The sequence below is a fragment of the Myripristis murdjan genome, chromosome 17, assembly GCF_902150065.1.
Source record: "Myripristis murdjan chromosome 17, fMyrMur1.1, whole genome shotgun sequence".
NCBI lineage: Eukaryota > Metazoa > Chordata > Actinopteri > Holocentriformes > Holocentridae > Myripristis > Myripristis murdjan.
Window position 1 is genome coordinate 13,466,758 of NC_043996.1, and position 25,836 is coordinate 13,492,593.

The 25,836-nt window shown below is 43.8% G+C and overlaps 3 protein-coding genes across 4 annotated transcripts; 1 reads left to right on the forward strand and 2 right to left on the reverse strand.

The window, feature by feature from the left end:
- Positions 1–29: 29 nt before the first annotated feature.
- On the reverse strand, positions 30–9,206 carry zbtb41 (zinc finger and BTB domain containing 41). The gene is made up of 11 exons (XM_030075018.1): positions 8,930–9,206; positions 7,022–8,323; positions 6,535–6,742; positions 5,938–6,007; positions 5,633–5,780; positions 5,305–5,434; positions 5,002–5,097; positions 4,759–4,865; positions 3,165–3,270; positions 2,661–2,749; positions 30–1,313 (listed from the first exon to the last, which is right to left on the reverse strand). Exons 2-11 carry the CDS (start codon positions 8,289–8,291, stop codon positions 682–684), a joined length of 2,856 nt encoding a protein of 951 aa, XP_029930878.1. The 5' UTR covers positions 8,292–8,323; positions 8,930–9,206; the 3' UTR covers positions 30–681.
- A 1,100-nt stretch (positions 9,207–10,306) lies between these two features.
- Positions 10,307–18,003, forward strand: LOC115375137 (protein crumbs homolog 1-like). The gene is made up of 8 exons (XM_030074479.1): positions 10,307–10,501; positions 11,006–11,980; positions 13,105–13,655; positions 13,814–13,979; positions 14,754–15,663; positions 15,781–15,822; positions 15,976–16,098; positions 16,594–18,003. The coding sequence occupies exons 1-8, from the start codon at positions 10,453–10,455 to the stop codon at positions 16,844–16,846; spliced, it is 3,069 nt and encodes a 1,022-aa protein (XP_029930339.1). The 5' UTR covers positions 10,307–10,452; the 3' UTR covers positions 16,847–18,003.
- On the reverse strand, positions 17,990–24,411 carry LOC115375138 (uncharacterized). Of its 2 annotated transcripts, none has more exons than XM_030074481.1 (10): positions 24,211–24,411; positions 22,396–23,526; positions 22,173–22,278; positions 21,280–21,427; positions 21,069–21,116; positions 20,652–20,729; positions 19,933–20,070; positions 19,273–19,356; positions 19,046–19,096; positions 17,990–18,952 (listed from the first exon to the last, which is right to left on the reverse strand). In XM_030074481.1, the coding sequence occupies exons 2-10, from the start codon at positions 23,327–23,329 to the stop codon at positions 18,842–18,844; spliced, it is 1,698 nt and encodes a 565-aa protein (XP_029930341.1). In that variant the 5' UTR covers positions 23,330–23,526; positions 24,211–24,411; the 3' UTR covers positions 17,990–18,841. The 2 variants fall into 2 exon arrangements, with proteins under 2 accessions (XP_029930341.1, XP_029930340.1); XM_030074480.1 differs by having other exon boundaries at positions 22,396–23,529.
- Positions 24,412–25,836: the final 1,425 nt, after the last annotated feature.

Sequence of the window (25,836 nt, forward strand, 5' to 3'; positions counted from 1 at the left end):
TGATAACTGCCTGCAATATGTATTTTACCAAAGTGCCCATATGTACAATTCATTTGTGTATAAAATCCTTTCCCAATGTGAACTTGAATAAGAATATAAAGGACACAACACATTCAGGTGCAAAACCCACAGGATGTTTGAGCCACACAGTCTGAGACCCTTATTAGGATTTGTGCTTTGTCAAATCCACATTGAAAATAAATGCTTTCAATCACTGTAATTGGAAAAAGGATTTAATCAGCATTTTTTGGTCAATCTGATGTATGTGAAGTATTTTATCAAAGTAAAAAGACAACTGCATCGGAAAGTACACATTAAACAGAACTTCATACTTTCAGGCAAAAAAAAAGTATAAGATTCGCTCGTTGGTGTCTTCTGGGTTAAACCTTCCAATTGTTCACACTTGGATTTTAGTTGTAGGCTGTGTGGTGGAGTGCTTTACAATACTCAAGTTCATGTTTTGATGATTTTCAAGTCTGGTTCTTTATGTTACTGGGAAAACTAAACCACCCTCCTGGTGTGCCTTTACCTTGTTTTCATTTCAATAGGCCGACTTTTACACAAAGATCTGCCATTTCTCTTTGTCTTGAAGTCCCAAATGAAAGGGTGCCTGAATGGCTTTTAATTTTGTTTACATCACTGCTCAAGTTGGTTTCACCACAACTTTTGGGCTGAAGGGTGTCAGTGAGTGTGGTCCGAGTTGGAGATGTTCTGCACTGAGGAGGCGGAGTCCAGTCCCAGCAGCGTGCCCAGGTACGACTGCTCTCTGGGGTCGAGCATCTGGTCCGGCCTCACAGGGTGGACGATGTTGGCGGGCTGGGGGGTGAGGGTGTACTTCTCCAGGAAGGCTAAGTCCGTCGCCGCCTGGTAGCTGGGGGTCTGCTGCTGTCCTTGGCCCTGCATGGACAGAACGCTGTGGGATTGGGAGGAAAGGGGTGTAGCGCTCAAGTCGCCTTGCCCCTCTGGGACTCCCGCCATCTGCACAGGCACTAAAGTGACGGGCACGCAGACACTCGCAGGAGCCGGGCCGCTCTGGAGAGCCGACTTAGGCTCGGCACGGTACACCTTTGAGGTTTCCTCATAAGGGAGAGAAACTATCTTGTCCTCACTGAGCGTCCCGAGAGGCTGCTCGCTGAACTTGGTGCTGTGCACGTGGTCTATGTGGTACTTGAGTTTGTCTTTCCTTTTAAAGGTGGCGCTGCAGTGAGGGCAGTTGAAGGGACGGGCGTCAGAATGAATCACCATGTGCTTTGTCAGGGTCTTCTTGATGCGGAAAGTCTGGTGGCACTCAGGACATCTGTAGGGTTTCTCACCTTTCATATGAAAAGAAGCACATCAGTGTGAAGACATAAAGATTAAAAAACCTGCACAATATAACACACAACAAATATGACACATACACATGACATAAGGACCTGTACTTTTAACTGTACTGCAACAATACTCACTGAATCACAGGAGTCTCCTTGATAAGGTAACAATACTACAGGGTTATGTTATGGCCATCACTTCTAAATGTTTCTGCCAGATTGGAATGTCACATGGCACAAAAAACTGTGCGGATCCACAAGTGACCATCGCTGCAGCAAAGACACCAGCTAAATATTATATTTTACTGGAATCCAGATTGAGGCACTGTGAGACTTGTAGATGTCTTATCACCAGGGCAGTTGCTAGGAATTCTGGGCCCCTGAACGAATATCAGTGTGGGCCCCTCTACCCCATTCAATAGGCCCGTTTCCACCGCCGGAACTTCGGGGTAATTTTACGGGGCCGTGGCCGTTGTCGCGTGTCTCCACCGCCGGAACCACCCCGAAGGAGAGAGTTCAGGAACCTTTACAGGGGCTAAAAAACGGCCCTGCCTCGGGGTAGGGACTCTGGGCGGCCCCGAAAAAACTCCTGCGTTTACTCACGGCGCGATGTGGTGTCAACAGAAAGCAGGCGTCCCTAGCAACACGGCCAACACTACCAAGCTAACGCTAACGTGCTAACTAACGCTAAAAACACACTTTTTAGCCGGCATTTTAGGGGCGCTAACGTTAGCTTTAGCGGACGTTAGCTAACACTAACAACAGGCTTTTTTAACAACACGCATTTTGATGCCCCGGTCATGGTCGCGCAACTGCCCGGTAACTTTACAGGAACCTTCCTCCTCGGCCCTCTCAGTGGAGACACGGCAGGTGAGAGGGCTGAGAGAGAGGACGTTCCTGTAGCAGCCCCTGCCCCCCAAATACTACCAGGGACATTCTGGTGGAAACGGGCCTATTGACACTTTTTTAACTGTGTGTGGGCCCTACTGGGCCGTGGGCCCTACACAGTCTTGTACCTTTGACTTTTTTCAGTGAACCTGAACCTGAATTACTTCAAGGTAGTTCTTATTGGTTTGTAATGATAATGCACCTGGGACAGTTTCATGCCCATCCAAGTTTTGGGAGATGCTCAGACAACCTGTCACAGAACATTGCAATTAGGGAAAATGAATGGGATTTTTACTTCTGGAACCAAGGCCACACAAATAAGCACTATAAACTGATATGGGGGAAAATAACAATAGCTTCCTAAAACATCTACCTTTACTTTTCTTACTTTTCTTTTCTCAAGCAAAATACAATTTCATGCAAACAAGTCCACAGACTTTGCTTGAGACACTACGATCTTACCAGAGTGTGTCCTGAAGTGCATTTCCAGACTGGACTTTCCTTTGAATTCTTTCTTGCAAACCTCACACTGATGCACAGCAGTTTTATATCTGTCAAACAGGTAGCAGATACAGAAAGGAAACATTTACATACAAGGCCTGCTAAGTAATCTAGGTAATCAGCTTTTTGTTTGTTTAGCTCTTAGGTTGTACGAACCTTCCCCGAGGTCAGCTGAGGAAAAGAAAAGTAAATGTGTTCTCTCAGTTTAGGAACTCTGCCCTCAGATGCCCTCAGATTATGAATCCATGCCAATGGATTTGCCCGGGGGCATGGATTATGAATCCAAAGATTGTAACACGAGAGTACAGTTTTTTTTCTAAACTGACCTCAGGGGGGCTCCATAGTCCAGAGATCTTCAGTATCACTGTACCTTTATATATCAGCAGAAGGTTTTTGAAGGGTATGTTACAAGATGCAGAATTTTAGAAAAAAGTGAGTAACCCTGTGATTCATGTGACAACATACTTCTGCCAGACTTTCTCTCCCAGGTGAACACTTTTGTAGTGGACAGTCAGGTGATCATGGCGTCTGAAGCACTTCCCACATTCTTCACACTGGTGAGCTTTCTCCCCTGTGAACACACAACATCAGTAACAAAGTACAGTTACTTGAGTACTGTACTTCAATACATGTCTCAAGTATTTGGCCTACTTTTACTCTACTACATTTCAAAGACAAGACTCCACCACATTTCTATGAAGGTTGCTGTTACTTTTAAGCATAGCTTTGAAGACAGCTGTTGAATTTTTTCTTCTCTAAAATGTCACTGGCCACATGCTGTGTTCCTCACAGGAGAAAAAACAATCACAGTACCTGATCTCAACTGGGTTAAAGTACAGTGGTGGAAAAAAATTTTTGGACACCCCATGCATTTGTGAAATATTGCATTAACAAATCCCTCTTAGGTCTTCAAGTGCAATTTCTTTTAGTACAGTCACAGCCAAAATACTAAACAAATCCTAAAAAAGCCATTAAAAACTTAAAATTGATTGGTTCCATAAAAATACATAAGAAATTTTGAGTACTGGGTCATTTTGGTACCAGTGATGAAGGTCGTTCTTTTTTATTAAAAGACACAATTTTTGTTGCCAAGCTTCGTGTCTATATAAAGCCAGCACATTTGAAAGTTCTTCAGACACAAAAATGGCTAAAACAAGGAACCTAACGCAGGAAACACACCTGAAGATAAAGATTAAACTGTCAAGAATTTAGTTTTGTTGGTTTTTCTTGTAAACAATAAACAAAAAAATATCATTTGTATTTGTTTGTATCTGTCTAATGCAGCCACACGTTTTGAAATACCTACAAAAAAGATTTTTCCACAAATATTTCATGATAATATTTGAGATTGTGAGATTGCGTAAAATTTTAAGGCTGTCCGAAAACTTTTTTCCACCACTGCATGATCAAAACGGAAATACATCGCCAGCTCCTGTGAAGCAAGTCCAAGCACAACATCTGCTTTCAAAATAAAGCGCATCCATTCCGTTTTGTTATCAAAGCGCTATCGACTAACCCGGCAGTGAGAAGTACTTTTGTGTAGCAAAGTGTTTCATCAAGCAAGTCACTGCATTCGTTAGGTGGTTTCAGCGAGTCACGAGGTTCTGTAAATGCATCATGAAAACAATATAGCAATGTGTAGATATTAAGAAGAGAAGGCACTTTTGAATACTTTATTATTCTTACAGGCAAGTAGTCCAGTGCTTTAACTCAAGTAAAAAACTGACTGAGCTACTTTCACTTGTAGTTTAGTAATATTTGACCAGGAATATTTCAACTTTGACTCAAGTAATGGGGTTGTGTGCTTTGTCCAGCACAGGTCAAAGTAAATAGTGAACTGAGCAGTGAGAGGACAGTGAATGCATCATGATAACTGTGAAAAAAACATGAACCTACACATTGCTACTGTAATAGTACTTGTTATAATGTAATAGTACTTGTGATACTGTACTACCCACTGTGCTAGTTATGTTTATTTGATTTGATAAAAACTAAAAATATTTCACCAAAAAAAAATTCAGATGGCAAAAGAGAAACATGTAAACAACAGTAACCACACCTGAGTGTATTTTCTGATGTTTCGTCAGGTGATCGTGGCGAATGAAGGTTTTCCCACATTCATCGCACTCGTAGCGCTTGTCATCGTGGTGGACTCTGAGATGAAGCCTGCTCAAGTGACAGATCACAGAATTTATGCACAACTAATCACAATGCTTAGCAGCATCACCACCCCTCACATGGCATTTATGATATTTCCACAGTCCCTAACGTCAGGAAGTATGCCCAGCAGATACACACCCACCTATAGGAGCTGCCGTGGCGAAAACTCTGGCCACAGATACTACAGAGGTGAGGCTTTTCCCCGCTATGGATCCGCAAGTGCTCTCTTAAAGTTGTCCTACAAAGAGAAAAACACAGGCTTTATATCTGCTGTTTGTCCTGAGGCTTTATTTAGATTTTGCCAATAATACAGCATAGGAATAAATGGGATTATTCACAGCTCACCATGTCACAGTTTAGTTTGAGCTGCAGCTGAATGGAAATATAAAGTTAAGGTGCACTGGAGTGATGTGGTAAATTTTAGGACAGAGGGGAAAAACACTACCTTTCCCTTACAGACTTTCCACAAACAAAACAGGTCCATTTTCTTTTGCCCCCATGCGTACATTCAATATGCCTCTTCCTGTTGCCCGTGTCATTGAACTGTCGCCCGCAGATCTCACAGGGGAACGGACCTGAAAGCAAGACCGGGTCAAAGTGTTTAAACTCACCTTTTGGTCCTATTCATTATTTACAAGGTTGTTGATTACTGTAATGTAGTAACAAAGATTCACTTTTATAGCTGTGCCATTATTTTTGCCATTTAATATAAATTGAAGAAAGAGAAAATGCTCTCTGAGCAAAAGGACTTATTTTCAATGTCCGCTTCTCACCTAAATGGTACTTTTCTTGGTGCTTCAGCCGGGCAAACCTGGACTTGAAGTATTCATCACAGAAGGTGCATTTGAAGGGCCGGTCCTGTGTGTGGAGGATCATGTGCTCCTCCAGGTGAGGCCTGCGGGTGAAAGTCTTCAGACAAATCTGTTGAGACGTAGAGGGCAACATATTACTGTGCTGAGCAGATCTGAGGTCTTTTTTTTTTTTTTTAACTAAATTATGCACTGTAACTGTAATGTACAATTGATTTTTTTCTTGCTGCATAGCAACTAAACAAATACTATTCTGATTTGATTCTTACAGCACATTTCCAGCCTTCACTCTTCCTCTTCCTCAAGCTAAGGAAGTCTTCGATGTGGTCTGGATGGAACCTACGAAAACAGCAAAGATACATGATGATGCAACTTGGCTGAAAGCAGTCGAACAGGGCCTTCACACTGACATCACCAGTCTCGAGGCAGCCAAGTCCGGTACCATCATAAAGGTCCAGGGGAGGACTAGCTGTAGTTGAATGTAGGTAAATTCAGGAATATTACGGGGCGGCACAGAAGTGAATAGTCTGACAGGGGAAAGTTATTTCCAAATTGAAATTACAGCAATGTGACACAGGAAAGTGATTACAGACTGATATTAACTGAAGACTCAGTGATGAAATTATCGGTCATCAGTCAAAGCTTGCACAGAAATTAATCATGACTATTGTATATTATGTGTTTTCAGCCGCTGATGCCCCAGAGGAGCTCCACTATGGCCGCCAGTGGATGTGTTCTGTCACCTGTGACTATTCTGGCATAGCGGTGGTTGTAGGACAGAGGTAGACTTATTGCCCAAATCAAAATGATTACACAGCACACTGTATAATCCACAATGTACACTGTGAAAATGAATCTTCCCTCACCTCCTGATATGTCTCGCCAGGGTTTTCTTGCTGGCATGGAGTTTGTTACAGAAGGGGCACTTGTGCTCTTTTTTCTGAAATGGAGCATCGCCGGTGTGCTTCTTTTTGTGCACAGTCAAGTTGGACTTGGTGGAGTAGCGCTGAAGACATATGTCGCACTGGAAGGGTTTCTCTCCCGTGTGCACCCTGGTGTGACTCTCATACTTCCCTGAAAAATGAAAGGAAGAGTCATTTAAAGGTGCTCTGTGTACCATTTTATAATCAATAAATCATTGCCGCATTAGTTTGGAGACATCAGCACAATTACTGTAAAACAACATGGCTCACAAGGGTCCCATGTGGATTGCCAAAAATACAGTCTAAAAGTAAATCTAATAATACCACAGTGCAACAAAAACTTTTATTGACATTGCTACTACAAATAAGGCAACTATAAGAACTAATGAAGGCAGTAATGATCATCTAAACACAACAATGTTTTCCCCACCTGCACGATCAAAGGTTTTGTCACATTTGGGGCACTTGAGAGTCTTCTTGCTGGAGGTTTGGATGATGACGGGAGCGAGACCCTCAGGGTACACTGGAGCCTGACTGGAGCTTCCTGCTGCTGGCGCACGCACACCCGCCTCCTCAGCTGTCTGTCGCTGCGCCGTTTCTACGTCTGAACCCTGGTGACACGCGCTCTTGTCTGCCGCACAAACCAGACTGGCTTTCTGCTGGCCAGCCAACTCCTCCTCATTCACGTCCCTCTCCTCCTCTTCTTCCTCCTCCTCCTCCTCTTCCTCCTCCTTTTCCTCATCTTCCCCTTGAGCTGGTTTCGGTGTCTCTCTCACATCCAATCTGGGCTTTTTGTTTTCCACAACCACTTCTCCCTCTCCTTCTTCCTCTTCATCCTCTTGCTCTTTCGGCGACGAGGCCCTTTGGTTCTCCTCAAGGTTGCTGACAGAGTTCTCCGTATGATCCCTCTCATATTTGGTGGGTGTTCTCCTCCTGCGTGCCGATCTCCGTGTGGTGGCTGCCCTTTGACCCGTTATCTTCTCTTTTTCAGCGGAGTCGGCCTGCTGCGTGTCATTGTGACTCTTGGCCAAGTGGCTCTGCATTGACTTTTTGCTGCTAAACTTGCGGCTGCACACGGAGCACTGAACACCAACTGGGCTTTGGACGTTTGTATCATCTGCTGGTGGTTCGCTGGAGGTCGATTCCACCTCGGGAGCCCCACTTGTCTCAGCCTGGGCCTGGCTCACCGTTACTGGCTGGACGCCCTCCTCTTCACACAGCAGCTTCAGCACATCCATCATGTCAAGGAAGCGGGCCGCTTCAGTTAGAGCCGGCAGCTCCATCTCTGCAACAACGCACTCGGATGTGTACAGGAGTCTGAGCAGGTGCTGGAAAACAGAGTCCTCTACATGGTCCAGCGTCACGTGTCCCGTTGTTGGGTTCTTAGACAGCTCAGCGTGGAAGTAGCTGCTCCCGTGGGCCAACACCACCTTGTGGGCGCTGTACACCTTCCCGCCGACAGACACGGACACGTCGCAGAATCTCTGCCGGGTCCTGTCCTCATTCAGGAACTTGAGGAGGTTGTGGCTGTGCTGCGACATGGTGAGGCGCCTGCTTTGAGAAGCTGATTCTGGGACAGTCTCAGAGTTTGGTGGGGTGCTAGAGGCCGACACTGTGCCCGTCTCTGCAGCACTCTCTCTGCCGGCACCGGCCCGCCTGCTCCGCTTGGGAGCCTGAGGATGGTTGGCCTTTCTTTTCATTGCTCTGTCTGACGAGCTAACATGAACCAGTCCTGGAAACCACAGGGATACAACAAATAAGCAGAAAAATAAACAAATGAAGCACAAAATGATCATGCATGGGTCTCAGCGAGTGCTAGAGTTCACTTTTGATCATCTGAACACTTTTTTTTTATATAACATTTAATATCTTTAACCTAGCTAAATGGTTACAGATGTCAACACACCAGTTTTTACCTTCCTAGTATTGATAAAATCATCTATAATCAAAAATGAAAGATTACCAAAAGCATGAGAAGATGCACGACCAGATGTGCGAGTAACGTCATGGGCTACTACTGAGATGTGTTTTACATTTCACTCAGGACAAGACTTGGCATGAAAAACAACAACACGGCAGCCATTGTAAACATGTGCGAGATTACGTCCCAACGCGATGTATGTACGAACACATGCAATTATGTTAGCTAACGACCATATGACTATCTTGAATCCTGCAATCGCCCATAAACGTTGTAGGTCTATTTGCAAATTCGCTCTCCACCTCAAGGACCCCCATGTTATGGGTTTGGACGGGCCCCCCTCAGAGGAGAGCGTTGACAAACGACCCTTATTGCTACCCGGGAAGTTACCGTGTGACTCCACTGCGTATACCTTACCTAAGGAGTACAAGTAGCGTCTACAGGGCTATCCACCGGCATACATCATCGGATATAAACGACGGAGGAATAATAATTTCCTGAATATCTATAAGCGCCCCACCTTCCTTTTCTCCCAGAAATGTCGTAGCTACACCGTAACAAACCGCTCGCCCATTGGCCGTTTCCGCTTTTGTCTCCCAAACGCCCCGTGCGGACGTGTTAACAGAGCGAAAAATAACAACAACAATCATGAAAAGTGGCACACTGAAAATTAAAATTATTTTCTATCCACTTGACGCGATCATTTAGTTGTAAATGCACTGGACCAGGTACCAAAAAAAAAAAAAAAAGTCGTCCATGAATAAAGGAGAAGAATGTGTTGACCTGTATCACAAGCTTCACTCTGCAGAACGAAAGGTGTTATGGGTAATGTAGTCTGGATGAAATTGGTGCGTATTCTTTGCCGGGGTTGTTTATGTTTGGTGCTGGGACCATCAGGGGTCCTAGGGGCCACTCAGTTGAAGGGACAGAGTGTGTAGTTACGGCCACAGTGATCATGTACCTCCCGGCCTACAAATACATACAAATACAATCTTTATCGTGTCTCAGCTTGGACTCCCTGATGTTGAAAATTCTGGAAACCCACAATAGACAATGAAATTTTGTGTATACATGTATATTGGTTTTAGATTTCAGTGACAAACACATACAGCAGCCTACTTTAAAGAAATGGCAAAGATTAGTCTTATTTTGTTTTCTTTCTTTCATTTTGTCTTTTATACTTTTGATATGGCCCTAAATTTGGAGCCATACTTTTGCACATTAACCTCTGTTGTACAAGCTGGTCCTGAGCAACTGCAAAACAAGTGAGGAAGTGTCGCAGAGTATTAGTACTGCAGGTGCTATGCTCCTACAGGACCTCTGAGAAATAATTTGTGCTGACGTCTGCGATGGTTCAGTAACAGAGACACTTCCCAGATTAGAGCTACTGGACACAGTTTCCTCTTATGCACCGGAGCTCGGTCCAGCCAAAATAGTATGCAATTACGCTCCCTTAATTGCATAGTTGGTAATAGTGAGCCCTTCCACCACAAAGACAACTGACTTTTACCAGTACAAGTAGACCAGACTGGATTTGTGTGTGTGTGTGTGTGTGTGTGTGTGTGTGTGTGTGTGTGTCCTTGTAAATTATTCACAATCCGCTGCATCAAAATTGCCAGATTGTTCCATCAGGTGTATCTCTGCTGTCACTTACATAAGTCTGTGTGGGAACTCTGTCTGGGAAGATGTTTGCAGTGGCTCAAATTAGCCTTCTGACCCCTCCCATTGCCAACACTCAGTTTGTAAGACACTGTAAGTGCATTAGCTTAATCCCTTCGATCTGGCCTGAAGCGATCCAAGCACTGCACTAAACAGTGAACACATGCATGGAGGAGCAGTGCCGAAGATGGAATTGTACACACAAGTACTCTTCGCTGTTCTGTGAGCTGAGATGAAGACAGACTCAGATATCTGTTAATTAGGAGGACCTTTAAAGGACAATGATTAGATTCAGTGTGAATATCTGGATTTTATGGTTGCTTTATGCAGGTAACCTTGCTGCTTTTGACTTTCATGTATACTGCAAACCTGCCATAGCTAATATTTACTAATGCTTTTTAACACTTCTTAAAAAAAAAAAAATTCCAGACAGGACAATGCACTAAGTTCTAGAAAGAGACAGACTTTATTTTTTCTGTGTCAACAGAATATACAATTTTGCAAATACTGTTTGGCTTAGGTGCTGCATGTTGTTGAGTTTTCAGAGTGCTAACGGTTATCTCATTCACTATTCGAATCACTTGAGTAAAAGTAGGTGAAACTTGCAAAAAAAATTTGCAGAAAAAAGTATACATTGCTCATTGTTATTTACATCAACCAAACTTTTGAGCATCATTTGAAAATGCACTTAGTTATATCATCATTGTATTTCTGTGTGTAGTTGTGGCAGCCTGCTAAAGCAAATTGGTTGAACTTTTGCAGTTTCAATTTTAATGTTTTTTTTTTTTTTTTTTCTTTTAAAAAAACAGCAACATAATGTAATTCTCCTCACAGGTACTTTCTCGGATGAGGACGTTAATGGATGTGAACAGCAGCCATGCCAAAATGGTGGCATATGTGAAAGCCAAAATGGTGGTTTCAGATGCCTTTGCTCTGAACAGAGCCAAAATGGGCGCCTGTATGGTGGGGAAACCTGCACGGTGGCACTTTTGGGCTGTGATGACAACCAGTGTGAGAATGGAGGAATATGCTCACCCCTGCTTGTAAATGCTCAGCACACTTACAGGTGCATCTGCCTTCCTGGCTTCACAGGCCCAAAATGTCAGATCTCCACCGTTTTCTCATTTGAGACCAGTGGTTATATGTACATAGAGACCCAGCTTCTGGACCCAGAGGCACCGCTGAATGTTACGTTCAGTTTCAGGACAGGGTCGGCAGTTGGCACCCTGTGTCAGCGCAGAGTGGATGACCTGCTCCTCAGCGTCGAACTGATGGACGGGCACCTCCGCCTGCGCAGCCTCACAGGCCAGGGGTCTCTCACACTGGTCCAGGAGCTGCCAGAAGACATGTCCAACAACAAGTGGCACACAGTGGAAGCATCCCTGGGTGGCGTGGTCAGCCTCATCAGGCTGCTCTGCACTGAAGGAGACTGCAACAGGGACACTGGCACAGAGATCCAGTTGCTTGAGCAAGCCTCTGATCTCCCCGAGCCAGGGTCAGTCCGCCAGAGTCTGTTCATAGGAGCAGTGAGGGGGGAGAGCTTGGGTTTGGGCAAAGAAGTGGATGATGCAGACTACCCCACTGCTTTTCTTGGGTGCTTTCGGGATGTGTTTGTGGACTCACATCTGGTGGTGCCCGTGGCGAGGCCAGCAGAGTCAGATGCCCAGGCAAACATCACTGTGGGATGCAGCAACAAAGACAAGTGTGATGACAACCCATGTCAGAACCGGGGCCGCTGCGTGAGCCAAGGCTGGAGGAGCTACATGTGTGAGTGCCATAGACCATATGAGGGAGCCGACTGTGCAGAGGGTAAGCAAGACTAAACAATGTTATTTCAAAATAAAAGGGCATTACATATTTCAATAATTATCTATTTAGATGAAATCAGAAGATTAATAGACCTTTAAAATCTGGGGATATCTGGGGAAATTACAGCATTTACACCTTGGGAAATGTGACTCCTGTGGATAGAAGAGCTCTATAAATGGGAGGTGTATGGAGAACAAAAAACGCACCTGCACTACTCGTAGGTCAAGTCAAGTTCAGCCTCAGTCGCGTCACTGCAAAACTTTCAATGGATAGCTCCAGAGAGAGCCACCCAACCTGAAGATAAACTTAGCCAGAGTAGACTTTAAAGAAGCTTAATGTTAACAGAAATAGAACAAAGAGTTCAGTCACACAGTCAGGCAATGAGGAGGGAATCAGCAACACCTGGCCCAAGGATTAAAGAAACGTGGGATTCATGGGCAGACATGGAACGCTCTCACTTTGAGGAATCAGGGAGTCTTAAGGACTCGCGCCACAACCACCTGCTGTGTGTTCCTGCCATGTGTAGTATAGTTCCAGCCATTCTGGGCAGCTGCCATCTTGATAGGCTTTTTCTTTTCAATGAACTTAATTAGAATAAAAGAAAACACCTATATAACACCATTATCTAACCAATTGTTGAAACAGTGCTCAACCTCCCTCTGGGAAAAAGAAAAGCAAGTAAAAGCTGAACAGTGTGTCAAAATTAGGAAAATAATCTTTATTTATTTATTTATTTTGTTTTGGAAACAGTTACTGTATTGCTCTGTCAATTGAACTGATAACTGCAAAAAAAAAAAAAAGTTAATTTTGTTTTTGTTTCATTCCTGAAATACTTTTACATTAGATTTTTATCTATTTAAGTTTTATGCAATCAGGAGGGTCACATACGGGAAGAACTATGAGAACATAGTACCATGAGCTATCCTTGCTTGAATTTGACTTTCTTTAATCTCTCTCTCTCTCTCTCTCTCTCTCTCTCTCTCTCTCTCTCTCTCTCTCTCTCTCTCTCTCTCTCTCTCTCTCTCTCTCTCTCTCTCTCTCTCTCTCTCTCTCTCTCTCTCTCTCTCTCTCTCTCTCTCTCTCTCTCTCTCTCTCTCTCTCTCTCTCTCCTTGTTCCCTTACAGAGTACATCACCGCCAGGTTTGGAAACAAAGGCTTGGAGAGTTATGCTGTCTTCTCATTAGATGATCATCCAGGGGACACTGTGGTTGTGTCCATGTTCATCCGCACAAGACAGTCCAGCGGCCTGCTCCTCGTCCTGGCCAACAGCACCGGCCAGTACCTTCGCCTTTGGCTGGAGGGGGGCAGGGTCAAAGTTCAGGTCAACAACTTTGAGACCCTGGTTGGTCGTGGTTTGGTTAACGATGGTCATTTTCATCTGGTGACTGTCAAGATGGAAGGTGGGGCTACCACCTTGTTCCAGTCGGCCCAGAACCAGGGCTCCATCCGCATTAGGCATGTCCAAGCCCATCCTGGGGACCTCGTCTATGTCGGGGGGCTGCCAAACCCGAGGGCCTCCGCCTCATTTGGTGGCTACTTCAAGGGATGTGTGCAGGACCTGAGGATCAACAGCAAGCGGCTGCAGTTCTACCCCATACCGACCTCAGTGGCATCCTACAGCCTGGACAGCCTCATCAACATCACACAAGGATGCAGCAGTGACAACGCCTGCACTGTGAGTGGCGGGCAGACTGGCATAATCATCTATCAGTGCACTGATATCAATATATCTGTGATAAATAAGTGATTGATTCCCTGTAATCATAATGACGGCGGTCACTGTAGCATAATACGAGGCACTGCTTGACTTAATTGAGCTGTTTCCTTCATTAGGTGAACCCATGCCTCAATGGAGGAGTGTGTTACTCCATGTGGGACGACTTCATCTGTAACTGCCCCCCCAACACCGCCGGGCAGCGCTGTGAGGAGGTGAAATGGTGTGAGCTGTCTCCCTGCCCCTCCACCGCAGTCTGCCAGCCACGCTCTCAGGGTTTTGAGTGTGAGTGTTTTGGACTGAACAGTTGCTGTCAGTCACACAATTCCTGTCTCGGAAAAATCATGGTCTTAAAAACACGTTGACAAAAAGGACGAGCCATGTAAAAAGTAGGATCCTGTATATTGCTGTAATTACTATTCCTTTCTCGGGAGTCTTAAAAAACAGTCTAGAAATAGGATCTAGAATAGGAAGAGATCTATGTTAATTATAGCATACCGCGTATACCTATAAGCGTATCAGCCTATTTGTGATCTCAGTTTGTACCCAATGACAGGACTATCTGCGGTGAGTGTTCCCCTAGGGTACTAATTGATGTCGGCGTTGATTAATTACAGCATGGCTAATTACAACAGGGACACAGAGCTGAGGCAGGGACCCTACATAGGATTCCCCTAAGTCGTGGTAATCCCTGGTCAGATTAAGTCTACCGGCCACATGCCTGTGGAAGTTTATGGTGATGAGTCCTCCTGAAGATGTCACATGTTCACCAGCAGTGACCCGAGAGATATGTTTAATGTGTCAACAGTCTTTTTTGTGTGCTGCTCAATAATATGAAGCAAGCAAGATTGTTCTAGGAAGGATGAGTGATCTGTTTTGGCCCTGATCAAATGAAGCAGGGTGAACATTAAATGAAGAAGTAAATAATTAACACAAGTAATGTATGGTAAATATTCTACTCATATTTCTTGTCTATTAGATGCTAAGCTAATTTCATTTGGGGAATTTGGATTGTTTTTTCCCCCCCTCTAAGCAGTTTCTTTCACTTCTTTATTCCAGGTTTGTCTAATGTGACTCTTGGGAGTGATAGCAGCATTTTGTCCTACCGTGGCAATGGGAAGATCAAGCGCAGCCTCAGCAGTGTCTTCCTCAGCCTCCGGACCAGACAGCCTGATGCCATGCTACTGCACGGACAGAAGGCCTCTGACTACCTCACCATCTCCCTCCAGGACTCCCATCTGCTCATGGAGGTCAAGGCCGAGGATTCCCCAAAGCTGACCATCCAAACTCCAGGCCCGATCTGTGATGGGGAGTGGCACACAATTGAACTGAGTATGAAGAACCAGAACCTCCAGCGGTCCAGGTGGATCATGGTTCTGGATGGAGGCAAAGAGGGTTTCCACATGTCAGACGTCACTGCTGGGAATCTGGATTTTCTTAAGGAGGAAGTAGATATCGTCTTGGGTGGACTGGGGCTTGACGCTGGAGGGAACTTGATCGGGTGTCTTGGCCCTGTGGAGATCGGAGGGCTCCTTCTTCCTTTCCACGGGGACACAGAGCTGAACCTCCCCAGACCCCAGGAGGAGCAATTTGTGAGGATAAACGACAACGTCGCTCCACGATATGGCTGCTGGGGGGCCAGCGTGTGCACACCCAACCCCTGTCAGAACCGGGGTGTGTGTGAGGACCTGTTTGACCTGTATCACTGCACGTGTCCCTCCAGGTGGGCCGGGCCGCGGTGCCAAGACCCAGCGGACACCTGTGCCTCCAGCCCCTGTGTCCATGGCAACTGCAACATCATACCTGGAGGATACAAGTGTGCATGCGAGGCGGGGTACACTGGCGCCCGCTGCGAGGTGGAGGTGGATATGTGTGCAGGCAGCAATTGCAGCAAGGGCTCTACATGCCTCAGAGGCATTCAGAGCTACGCATGCCTCTGCCCTCAGAACTTGACGGGCCAGTATTGCGAGTAAGTTGCTACACAGTTTATCAGCATTTCATCAATTACATTAATCGCAAATTTACAACAGCACACCTGTGATATAGCCCTCAATCTCACTGGGTTGTCCAAACTATTCCTTTGCAGTGTGAAAATTCCTGAAATCCCGTGGTACATTGAGACACTTCCGTAAGTGCTAATACCTAATATCAAGACGGCTGGGCATTTCCTTTGCTTGACTGAACAAAACTGCCTAAAAAGCACCATGTCAGAGGGCAGTGACATTGTTTGTGTCAGACATTATTCATTCATCCATTTATTTATTGACTTATTTATTTTCAGATTTCCTACACTGCCTGTATCTCTGTGCCGGGGAACAAGATGGAACTACAGCTGCTTCAATGGAGGAAGCTGCTCTGACGTGGACAACACCTGTCACTGCCTGCCTGGCTTTGCAGGACAGTGGTATGCATTGTGTTATTTAATCCTCTTTATTACAGCTAGAACTTAAGTCTTCCATCTGTTCTTATTTATAGCAGGATTTCCTAAAACATTGTTGTCATGTTAAATTATATATTAAGCTCCTTATCACTAATATAACAAATGTATACATTAGTATAACAAATAAAAATCAGCAGTCTACTGCACTGGTACAAGGTGGTGATACAAGCCATGTCTCACCCTTTCTCAGAAATCCAACCTCTATGGTCATTTTTTTTTTCTGTGCTTATTATGCATATTGTTCTCACACACAAATACACACATAGCCTCATTCACATATGCATTCAGTTGGAGAAGTCGAGTCACTGGAATACACACAGTGCTGCAACCCTGAAACACACAGTGTCTTTCATGTGGACCGTTTGTGGCCGGAAGCTTTTTCCAACCATTCTTTTACATTCTTTTTTATTATTGTTGAAGTTGTGCTCTGACTCCACTCTTCTTGCTTTGCTTTGCCAGGTGTGAGAGGGATGTGGACGAATGTGCCTCCGAGCCCTGTATGAACGGGGGCTTCTGTATCAACTACATAAACAGCTTTGAGTGTATGTGCGATTTAAATTACTCAGGCAAACACTGCCAAATAGACATCAGCGACTTCTACTTGTACCTCTTCTTGGGCCTGTGGCAGAACCTGTTCCAGCTGGTGTCCTACCTCGTCATACGCCTCGACGATGGCCCAGAAATTGAGTGGGGATTCCACATCGATGATTAGCCTCATGATCGTGGGCTGCAAAGATAAAAGTGGACTGTTGGCGTAACAGGAGGCCAGAGGCAGCTTAAAGCAACTTGAGGTGACTTTAAATGTTGGTGGTTCCAAATGGGAGTGAGCGGTAACTGCTTGAATAATTTAAACATCAATACCCATAAATCATACAACATGATTTCAGTAAACTGCACACAGCACATTCATGTTCACAAGCCTGACAATGACTTTACAGTACAGGGATGAAACAATTTGTCACTTCTGGTGAACCCATAAGTCTACATACTCAACATCCAAATTTTATATGGGTGAATCTCCAGGGTCTCAATTGATGGGGGTAGGACACTCTTTTCTGTTGCAGCCCCACTTTATGGTTTAGGATGATAAGACAATCGTATTTTTACATTAAAATCTTGACCAGTGCAACTTAAATTGGATCATCATCTCAACTACAAAGACAATGGTGACTTGCTCAGCAACCCAGGGTCTGTTGTGCATTCATCCACTGCCCCTCGCTAGTATAAAAGAAATGAAATACTATCATTAAATGTTTTAGTTAAGTGACACCCATGAAAATATGCCTACCAACCCCGGTTTTGTGGAGTGCTGAAAAGGACCGTAACTATCTCTGGAACTATTAAGATTGATCATACAATGATTTTGCGTGTCCAAAACAACAGAGATGGAAGAAACTTTAATGCAGTAAAAATGTATTAGATGCGATAAATGTGATTTTGTGTTAAACTACAATTAGTGTACTGACATGGTCAGAAATAGAAACCTAACCTTGTCTGTTGTGAACAGAATTACCTAACTAACATCACATGTTGCACAATGTTACTAACCCAGTATATCAATGTTATCTGGTTTTCATACTGAAAGCCACGTTAGAGTTGTCCTTGTGCCTTAAAATCTCCTTTTTACCTGGAGCACTGTTTTCTAATCCAGCGTACGTTTTGTAATGTAACTGTTCAGGGACACGTTTGCATTCAGTTATGTTCTGCTGGAGATTGATAAATAAATGTATTTATTTAGAAAACCATGTGTATTTAGAAACTGTGTATATGTATCCGAACAGGAACTCACAAAAGGTTATTCTGGATGCAGCGCATACAGTACCTGATCTGTGAGATGATGTAAAATAAACTTTTTGAATGTTTGCAAAACTGAGTGATTTTATTCCATTCTCTTATACATATGGGAACAAACAAACAAACAAACAAACAAAAAACAACAATACAAATAGTAACAGTCATTTGGACATAGCCTTCCAACACCTCAACAACTGTCTTCTCCTCAAGGTGCCACTGTAAACAAAACACTTTTAACTTTAAATACATAAACAACTAGGATGCAAGTAACAGCAAATCTCAGGGATGACGACGTAAAATTAAGACAAAATTTTTCCAAAAAAAGAAAAAAGGTGATTCATGAGAATGCATAATTGTGTACTCATAATTCAACATCAACAAAAAAATACAGAGGATCAGTGAAATGGACCTTGAGGGATTTCGATGGCAAGACACAGCTTGTTCACAAAAGTTTAATCTGAGACATCAGTCAAAAACATGTGGTAGTGCATTACCGTCTTCAGAAAAAGTCAAAACTCCTGAGCCAAACCAACAGACATAATAATAATTTAAATATCTCATTATAATAGTGTTTTCCTTTCTTCACATGCCCTCTTACATAATATGCATTGAATAAATACAACAACCCAGTAATGACCTCAGTTAGTTTTTTGTCAGCTTTACAGACGGCACACTCGAAACAGTAATCACACTTCTTGATTGGGTTCAGCCAAACTAAAACACACATCTACACTCACAGTACTGTAATGTGCTTGACATGTGGCACAGGACCACCTGTCTTTGTGACGCAGAGCAGAAATGCAGTTCAACACAGACAAGTTTAAAGTGATGATTTCAGCAGCATTTACTGGTATCACAGAACAAAATCAGTGAGGGCTAAACGCTGATTTGCCCTGATGAATAATAGTCAGTCTTATTCATAGAGCTTACAGTCACACAGCTCTTTGTAGATCCTCTTCCGTATAGATGGTATGTCCCTCTGTGAGAACTGGAGCGGCTTCTCCAAGGCAAGGCACCTGCAGTACTGAGGCACAGACAGAGAGGGCAGTCACAAGATGCAAAGACAACTGCACCACAGTTTATGCACACATATTGAGCTGGAAATGCGTGCCGTTACCTCCAAAACAAAAACTCCACAGTCATTTTCATTGGTCTGTTGTGGAATTCCCTGAAAAGGACAGTAGGGGGAGACAACGAGTTGTCATTCCATCATCATACCATCGGATCCACATCCAGTAAAACTCCAGCAGGTGGTGACAAACAGCAAGGCAGGACATGGCCCAAGACAAATCCTTTGTATAAAAAGCAAAAAATGCTTTCTCATTTCAGGCAAACAAATCTTACCTCACAGAATGACAACGTCCAGCCGTTCTCAAACGCTGCTTGCTGCCTCTCTCTTGCCTCTATCATCAAGTATTTCAGGATGTTCTGTTATAAACAAAGAGTGAAGAAGAACCACAAATAAGGACAAATGATCTCTCTGCAAATGCTGATTTGAATGTTTATGATATCAATGCAGTGAAAGGGGCATGGATAAATTTGATGTATTTATTTAACCATTATTTAATCATAAAACGCTCATTGAGAATAAAAACCTCTATTACAAGAGCGACCTGGCCAGGACAGGCCGGGCAGCCACACAGATTAACAGGGTTTACATACAAAAACATGTAACAAGTTACAATAAAAACAGGAGATAAAATACAGAATCATAAAATATCAAAATCATTCCTCAGGCATCATCACAAGTCATCAGTATCGTGGATCATAGAGAAGCATTACGAATCAGTCAAAACCTCTGCAGCTAGATGTCCCAGCCTCTAAATTATTAAGGATTACTTTACATGTATCTAGTGAGACCAGCTCCTGAAGGTTCGGGTCATTTTGCAACTGATTCCAAGGGCAGGGAGCAGCAGTTTGCATTTGGGATGGCTTCATATAAAAGCTAAAGGGCTGGAGGCATCATCTCAGGGGTGTTACGAGCCAGATGCAACGTCCTGTTACCTTTGCCACCTTCTGCAGCACGTTGCCTTGGGAGTCGTACAGGCAGATCTTCTTTTTGACAGTGTCAGCAGTCACCAGACACCAGTGAACCTCCAAGTGTATGGGCACCAACAGCAGGCTCTTAGAGAACAAATCCACCTGCGCGACAGGAGACCCGGGAGAGGGTTAAATCCACTCGCATTCCCAGTATTCACCAAACTAGCATGCCCATCCTGTGCCTTCATCTTTGCAGCATGGATGTAAAAATTCACTGCTGTGCCTGAGGAACTAAGCAAACAAGCTTGTTTTCACATTCGAGTTCATTTAAAGCCCTTATGACACCTTTATGAAAAACATCAGAAGCCAAAAAAAGAAAGAAAGAAAGAAACACAGGCGGTGGGGGATTTGGAGAAATCTCAGAGGGATCACACAGAGGGTGAAAGCCCATTCCAGGCCAGCTGGGAGTGCACTGGTGCCGAGTGGCCAGTTATTAGATCAAATCATAGGTAAATACGTGAAGTTAAAATTTAAGATTAAAAAGCATGCATTTATTACTGAATCTTATGAAGGTTTGAAAGGGTTACCTAAGCCCAAGGAACAGAGGAAAATGTAATCCTTCAGTTGGAGTTAAAAATAATCACCAAACTTGGAATTACAGTTTTTCACACGATAACAGCAATCTATATTCTGGGTAATGTCTGGATAGATAATGAACACACAACTCCCGTGTTAGGCCTCACCTTCTTTGTCCACCTCTTAACTCCCTCATATCCTTTGGTCACAAGCTGCCGGTGGAAGAAGCTGTTGAGAAAATGGACCTAGGAGAGAAGAGGGGAGGAAAAACTGCAACCATGAAGAGAATCTAGCCCCGTGCAGTTCCACGTGCTTTAAATTGTTGTGAAAATCCCATGCAAGTCCAGATTATGAAACCGAAATACAGTGCCAAACCTAACAAACAGATGCGCAATTCATTTCATGCCACAAACTTTAGACTACAAGCAAGTATTGGAAAGTCAATTCAGCATAAGTTTCTATAATGTGATTGTTATTCAAGTCATTATTGAAAATGTTTGAATAGTCCTGATGTAGTAAAACCCAACCCATTTATCGGTGCCCAAGCATCTCAGCCATGTGATGTTGATGGCTTTGAAAACTACCTTATGATGGGCAGATTCAGTGATCAATTCTCCGTACATGTTCATGACCTAAAAGAATAAAACACACAAAAAAAACCCCACAAAATCAGTTTTAAATTTGCAAATTGAGTTCCACCTAAGGCTTGTATTGGTGGCACAAAGTGCCACTCAAAACATTCAACTACATTTACATGATATGAAAATGGAAGTGCTTGGTGTGTTTGAGGACAACCTGGTCGTTGAGCCAGTTCTGATTGGCCAGTGTGGACAGGTCGTCCAGTGTCAGTGTGTGTTTCTTGTAGACCACACAGAAGGAGGGCGCAGGTTTCACAACTATCTTGGCTTGATATTTTGTAACCTCTGCAAAGATCAAATTTTTCCTGCAGGGATGGCAGAACATAAAATAATTGGTCATAAAAACAGACATCTCAACAGTACAGATACTACAATGGATGCTTGAGTTTTGCACACACTCTAAGGATGCTTTGATCTGGATTTTTTGGGCCGATACCGGTCACTGTATTTTTCCCCCTCAGGATCACTCAGTACTGAAATCATTACAGATTCTTTTTCTTTGAAGAAAAATGTGACTCTATCACAGCATCCTCCATGACCGCATGCACACACACCATTTTTGAAACAAAAACTAGAAAGCTATTGGCACCTTGTCAAGGGAATGTGACAAATAAAGCTTCACACATGATCAAAAAGGCACATAATTCAAGGTAAGTTCAACATTTCAATGGCTTATCTTTCTACACAACATCTGTTTCTACGCCACTGGCTTTTTTTCTTGAGGAAATGCAATAAATCTGTTAGTTATTTTCCTCTTTCTGACTGTGACTTGGCATGCTGTCCAGTGGCCTGAGCTGACCCCTCAGTTGTCAACATGGCTGTGCAGCAAATAAACCTCACATGGCAAAGCAGGGAACAGTTGGTATGCATTTCCTCAGTCTACTACAGAGAGGAAAACAGAAATCAGCTGTCAAGTGGTCTTAAAAACTTGACAAATTTCCTTCTTTTCCCCGTACATCATACAGGTGCTTTTAACAAAAACACCAGATTGAGATTAACACAGACAAGACACAAGACCAGAAACCATGAGCAGGCTGGTCGAGGGTTTACCTCTTGTCAAGGTCAATGTTAAACTTCCTCTTCAAGTGTTTCAACACATCGCTCTTTTGCAGCGGAATGAAGCTGCCGTATATTCTAAAGAAGTCATCTAGGAATTCTAAAATGAGAGATTGAAAACACAGCCCTCAAAGATCACCATCAAACCCAGGAAAGTCAAGAAAAAGGAAAAAAAAACTTAACAAAAACAAACAAAAAAAAACACCAAAAAGTGTACCGTGGATATCCTTTTCCAGTGCTTTCTGGCTGACGTCTGTTTGCTGCCGGCTTTGAGAGGACACTGTCTCACTTAGCATCTTTTCACCGGCGATGCTGACACAACTCTCTCTGCCAGCGGCCTGCTCCTGAGGCGGAATGACAGCGGCACATCGTTCAGAAGGGCCAACAGGTTCACACAGCTTCAGGCCACCACACCTTTGAGATGACATCATTTTCTTTGGTAGCTTATCTGTGATTTCCACACATACGCCGCTGCCTGTACTCTGGCCCTGCAGAGGTTTGGCAGTGCAACACTGTTCCCGTGGGTCAGGAAGTTCATCCAGCCGGACGGAGCTTCCTTCTCCACGTCTCTGTGCCAGGCTGTGCAGCAAGTTAGCAGTGGTACATATCTCTGATAGGCCAACAGGTTTACTCAGGCAGTTCTCCTTGTCGAGCCTGTCGTGTGAGCCATGAGATTCACATTCAGCAGCTAAAAGTGATTTACTTCCTTGTAACTTGTCTTCACTCTGCAGGTGGTGCTTCTTAACTTTACATTTATACTTCTGTGACTTTGTTTTGAAACTGAAGCAGGGGCTGGAACTGATCGCACAAGTTCCTTTTTCTTGTTTTTTGGCTTTGAATATCCAGAAATGACAATTCGCTCTCCTCCTCTTCCTCCACATCCAGAGCTGTAGTTTACAACACAAGCGCCTCTTGGCTCGCCGAGAGGAATGGGAAACCCTCCGAACAGAAGACATGAGCCTCCTCCTGCTGACTCCTCTGCTGCGTGTTGACGGCTCTGTGGCCGACCGAGTGTAGCACAGTGGGTCACGTGAGAGTGTGGGGCTGTGCGTCCTCAGGCATCCAGGTTCAAGCTCCTGCTCCACTGGAAAAGGAGGGACCGGCAATAGCTGTGCTGTTTCCGTTTCAAGTGCAACTCTTCCCCGGTGCATTAGGTCAGCCGCCACAAGCTGCTCCAGTGCAGACTCTTGAGTGGAAAGGTGGACACTTGCATCGCAGGCTAATGTGTTTGCATGAGCACCCTCGCCCTGGCAGGTTTTTCACACATCCCTTGATTGCCTTTGTCTTTGTTTCTGCTTCTTGTCTTCGGTTTCTTGAAACGGACAAGCCACACACTCACAGTTCCCCACTGCTGTAAAAAAAAAAAAGAAAAAAAAAAAAGTAGAGTGTGATTACAAGTCCTTTTCCAACTTTCTGTAATTGTGTTCCTGCTAAATGTGTGTTATTGTATCTTGCTGTATTCAGTCTACCTTCGATGTGCGTGATGTGATACTTGCATTGGTTTTCAGTTTTTCTATGGACATTGTATTAGTCCCTATCAAATAAATCAGAAATAAATACATACATAGGCACTGCTACATTATCCACATCAAACATTAAACCATTTGTTCCTCATCAAGAGTTTGTTTTGTTTTATTTTTGAGATGAGAAGAGTTTAGTCAGTTTCAGTGCGGTATAAGCTGATGACGGCTGGGTCTTGTGCCCATCAGCTAGGGAACACACAAACAGGCCTTAATGAAAATCATGCAACAAACAGCACAATATGTGGGATGGCAAAAGGTTTGCATTTGATGTGCACTGGCATGAGTGAGCAACAGGGGGGTTTCACTGAGATTTTGGGGACAGTTCTTGAACTTCCTAAGACAAATGATCAAAAGCATGTGACCCTGCCCTGGCTTGGATTTATTAGAGTCAGACTGTGAACACCAACAGGATGACAGTCTGCTCTCATGGGACTTTCTTCAAAACGTCGTTCCCAGCTGTGAGCTCAGACCGTGAGGCGACATGCCCCAACCTGCCCGGCTGCACTTACCCTCACCGTCCCGCTTGCTTCATCAAGACTTCTGGGTGAGTTAGGCGCTTATTGGGCAACACGCTGCTGTTGTAAGTCCTAATGAAACTGAAATAGGTAAACAGTTACTTCCCACGATGTTCAAATGTTTGACCATCGTGAGCAACTGCGCATCTGCTGACGATTCGTCTGCCCGGTCGCGCGCTGACTGCGTCACTTTTGCTCCGGCCAATCAAATTGTACTGAGGGTAGAAGACGGCGAGTGGATGGTGACGTCAACAACATTGCTCATTGCTATTCATAAATAACTTGGGACTTTTCATAAAATTCAATTAAACATGGGGACTGTCATTGCATTTGTTTGCATCAATGCAAAAAAAGAAGAAAACATTTTTCCTTAGTTTTTTTCTGGAAACACACCACACTACTGAGTAAGTTCTGAATTTTGGATTTGAACCCCTTTGTTTGAGGTAAGTAAAGGCAAATGACAAAATTAAAATATATTAGTAATAATTGGGAAACCCAATCTTTCTTTTAATTGAGGGAGAACCAAGGCTTTCATAACGTCCATACATGTGTCATTTCAGGAATAAGTGAGTTGGTACGCAAAAACACCTCAATAGTGTATTGAAATGTCATCTTCCATTATGGAGTAAATTCAGGTATTTTAAGTGTCATCTCTGGAATAATTCGGAAATTAAAATTAGAAAATGTATCAAATTAATGTAAAGCCGTGGAGAAATCTGTAACTCTTTATTTATTGTGTGGGAATTAAGTAAAAGGCCCATTAATTAAAATGGCATAAATGGAACTTATTAGATGTATTTTATAGCACTCCAGCCTTAGTTCAAAATTTCCTGATCTGTGCACAAAACCCCATTAGTTGTTAAATTAATGAAGGTGTTAAAATTAATTAAGAATTCTGCTTCCTAATGTCCACTGAGGGGTCGTCCTGAAAGTTTCGGGCAGTGGTGAGGTGCAGTGGTTTGTGAGCGTGTCCTGAGACTGTAGTATGGTCAAGGTTCAAACCCTGCATTGGCAAAAATCCATCCTGTTGAAGTGTCCTTGAGCAAATAACTGAATGCCCTCCAGTTCCGGGGCACTGGCCCTGTACTCACTGCACTCTGACCTCTGTGTAGAGGTAAGTCAAATATATTTATCACAAGAATGACTCAAAAGACCTCACATACCATCTCCTATACATGCCATACCATACATATACATATACATATACAATACTATACACATACTACATAGACAATATATATAGCATACCATCAGTACACTTACATTCACATTTGCAGGCAATATATACAGAGGCATCCAGTTCATCTGACCTGCATGTCTTTGGGCTGTGGGAGGAAACCAGAACGCCCAGATGAAACCCACGCAAACAAGGGAAAAACATGCCAACTCCACACAAAAAAGACCAAGGCGACATTATGAAATCACAACCCTCTTGCTGTGAGATGACAGTGCTGACCGTCGAGCCACCATGTCGATCACGAAGCGCCTCACACAACTCCAGCATGCGTGACGTGTAAATTTAGGAAACATTCATTCCAAATCTGGGCATGCCAATCAAGTGTGTGTGATGTACATATACACCTTACACCTTAGTGCATTCAATAATGGTTTGGTTTCAAT

What these genes read in the sequence shown, in the direction of transcription:
- zbtb41 (XM_030075018.1), bottom strand. Translation starts at nt 8,291, where the DNA reads ATGAAAAGAAAGGCCAACCATCCTCAGGCTCCCAAGCGGAGCAGGCGG. An exon ending in GTGAAGGCTGGAAATGTGCT is followed by an intron (nt 5,781 to 5,937) that starts GTAAGAATCAAA and finishes ACGTCTCAACAG; the next exon opens with ATTTGTCTGAAGACTTTCAC. An exon ending in GGAGAGAAAGTCTGGCAGAA is followed by an intron (nt 2,750 to 3,164) that starts GTATGTTGTCAC and finishes CCTGTTTGACAG; the next exon opens with ATATAAAACTGCTGTGCATC.
- LOC115375137 (XM_030074479.1), top strand. Translation starts at nt 10,453, where the DNA reads ATGATTAGATTCAGTGTGAATATCTGGATTTTATGGTTGCTTTATGCA. An exon ending in TTTATGGTTGCTTTATGCAG is followed by an intron (nt 10,502 to 11,005) that starts GTAACCTTGCTG and finishes TTCTCCTCACAG; the next exon opens with GTACTTTCTCGGATGAGGAC. An exon ending in TTGACGGGCCAGTATTGCGA is followed by an intron (nt 15,664 to 15,780) that starts GTAAGTTGCTAC and finishes ATTCCTTTGCAG; the next exon opens with TGTGAAAATTCCTGAAATCC.
- LOC115375138 (XM_030074481.1), bottom strand. Translation starts at nt 23,329, where the DNA reads ATGCACCGGGGAAGAGTTGCACTTGAAACGGAAACAGCACAGCTATTG. An exon ending in TGCTGCAGAAGGTGGCAAAG is followed by an intron (nt 19,357 to 19,932) that starts GTAACAGGACGT and finishes TGTTTATAACAG; the next exon opens with AACATCCTGAAATACTTGAT. An exon ending in GTGGAGTTTTTGTTTTGGAG is followed by an intron (nt 18,953 to 19,045) that starts GTAACGGCACGC and finishes TCTGTGCCTCAG; the next exon opens with TACTGCAGGTGCCTTGCCTT.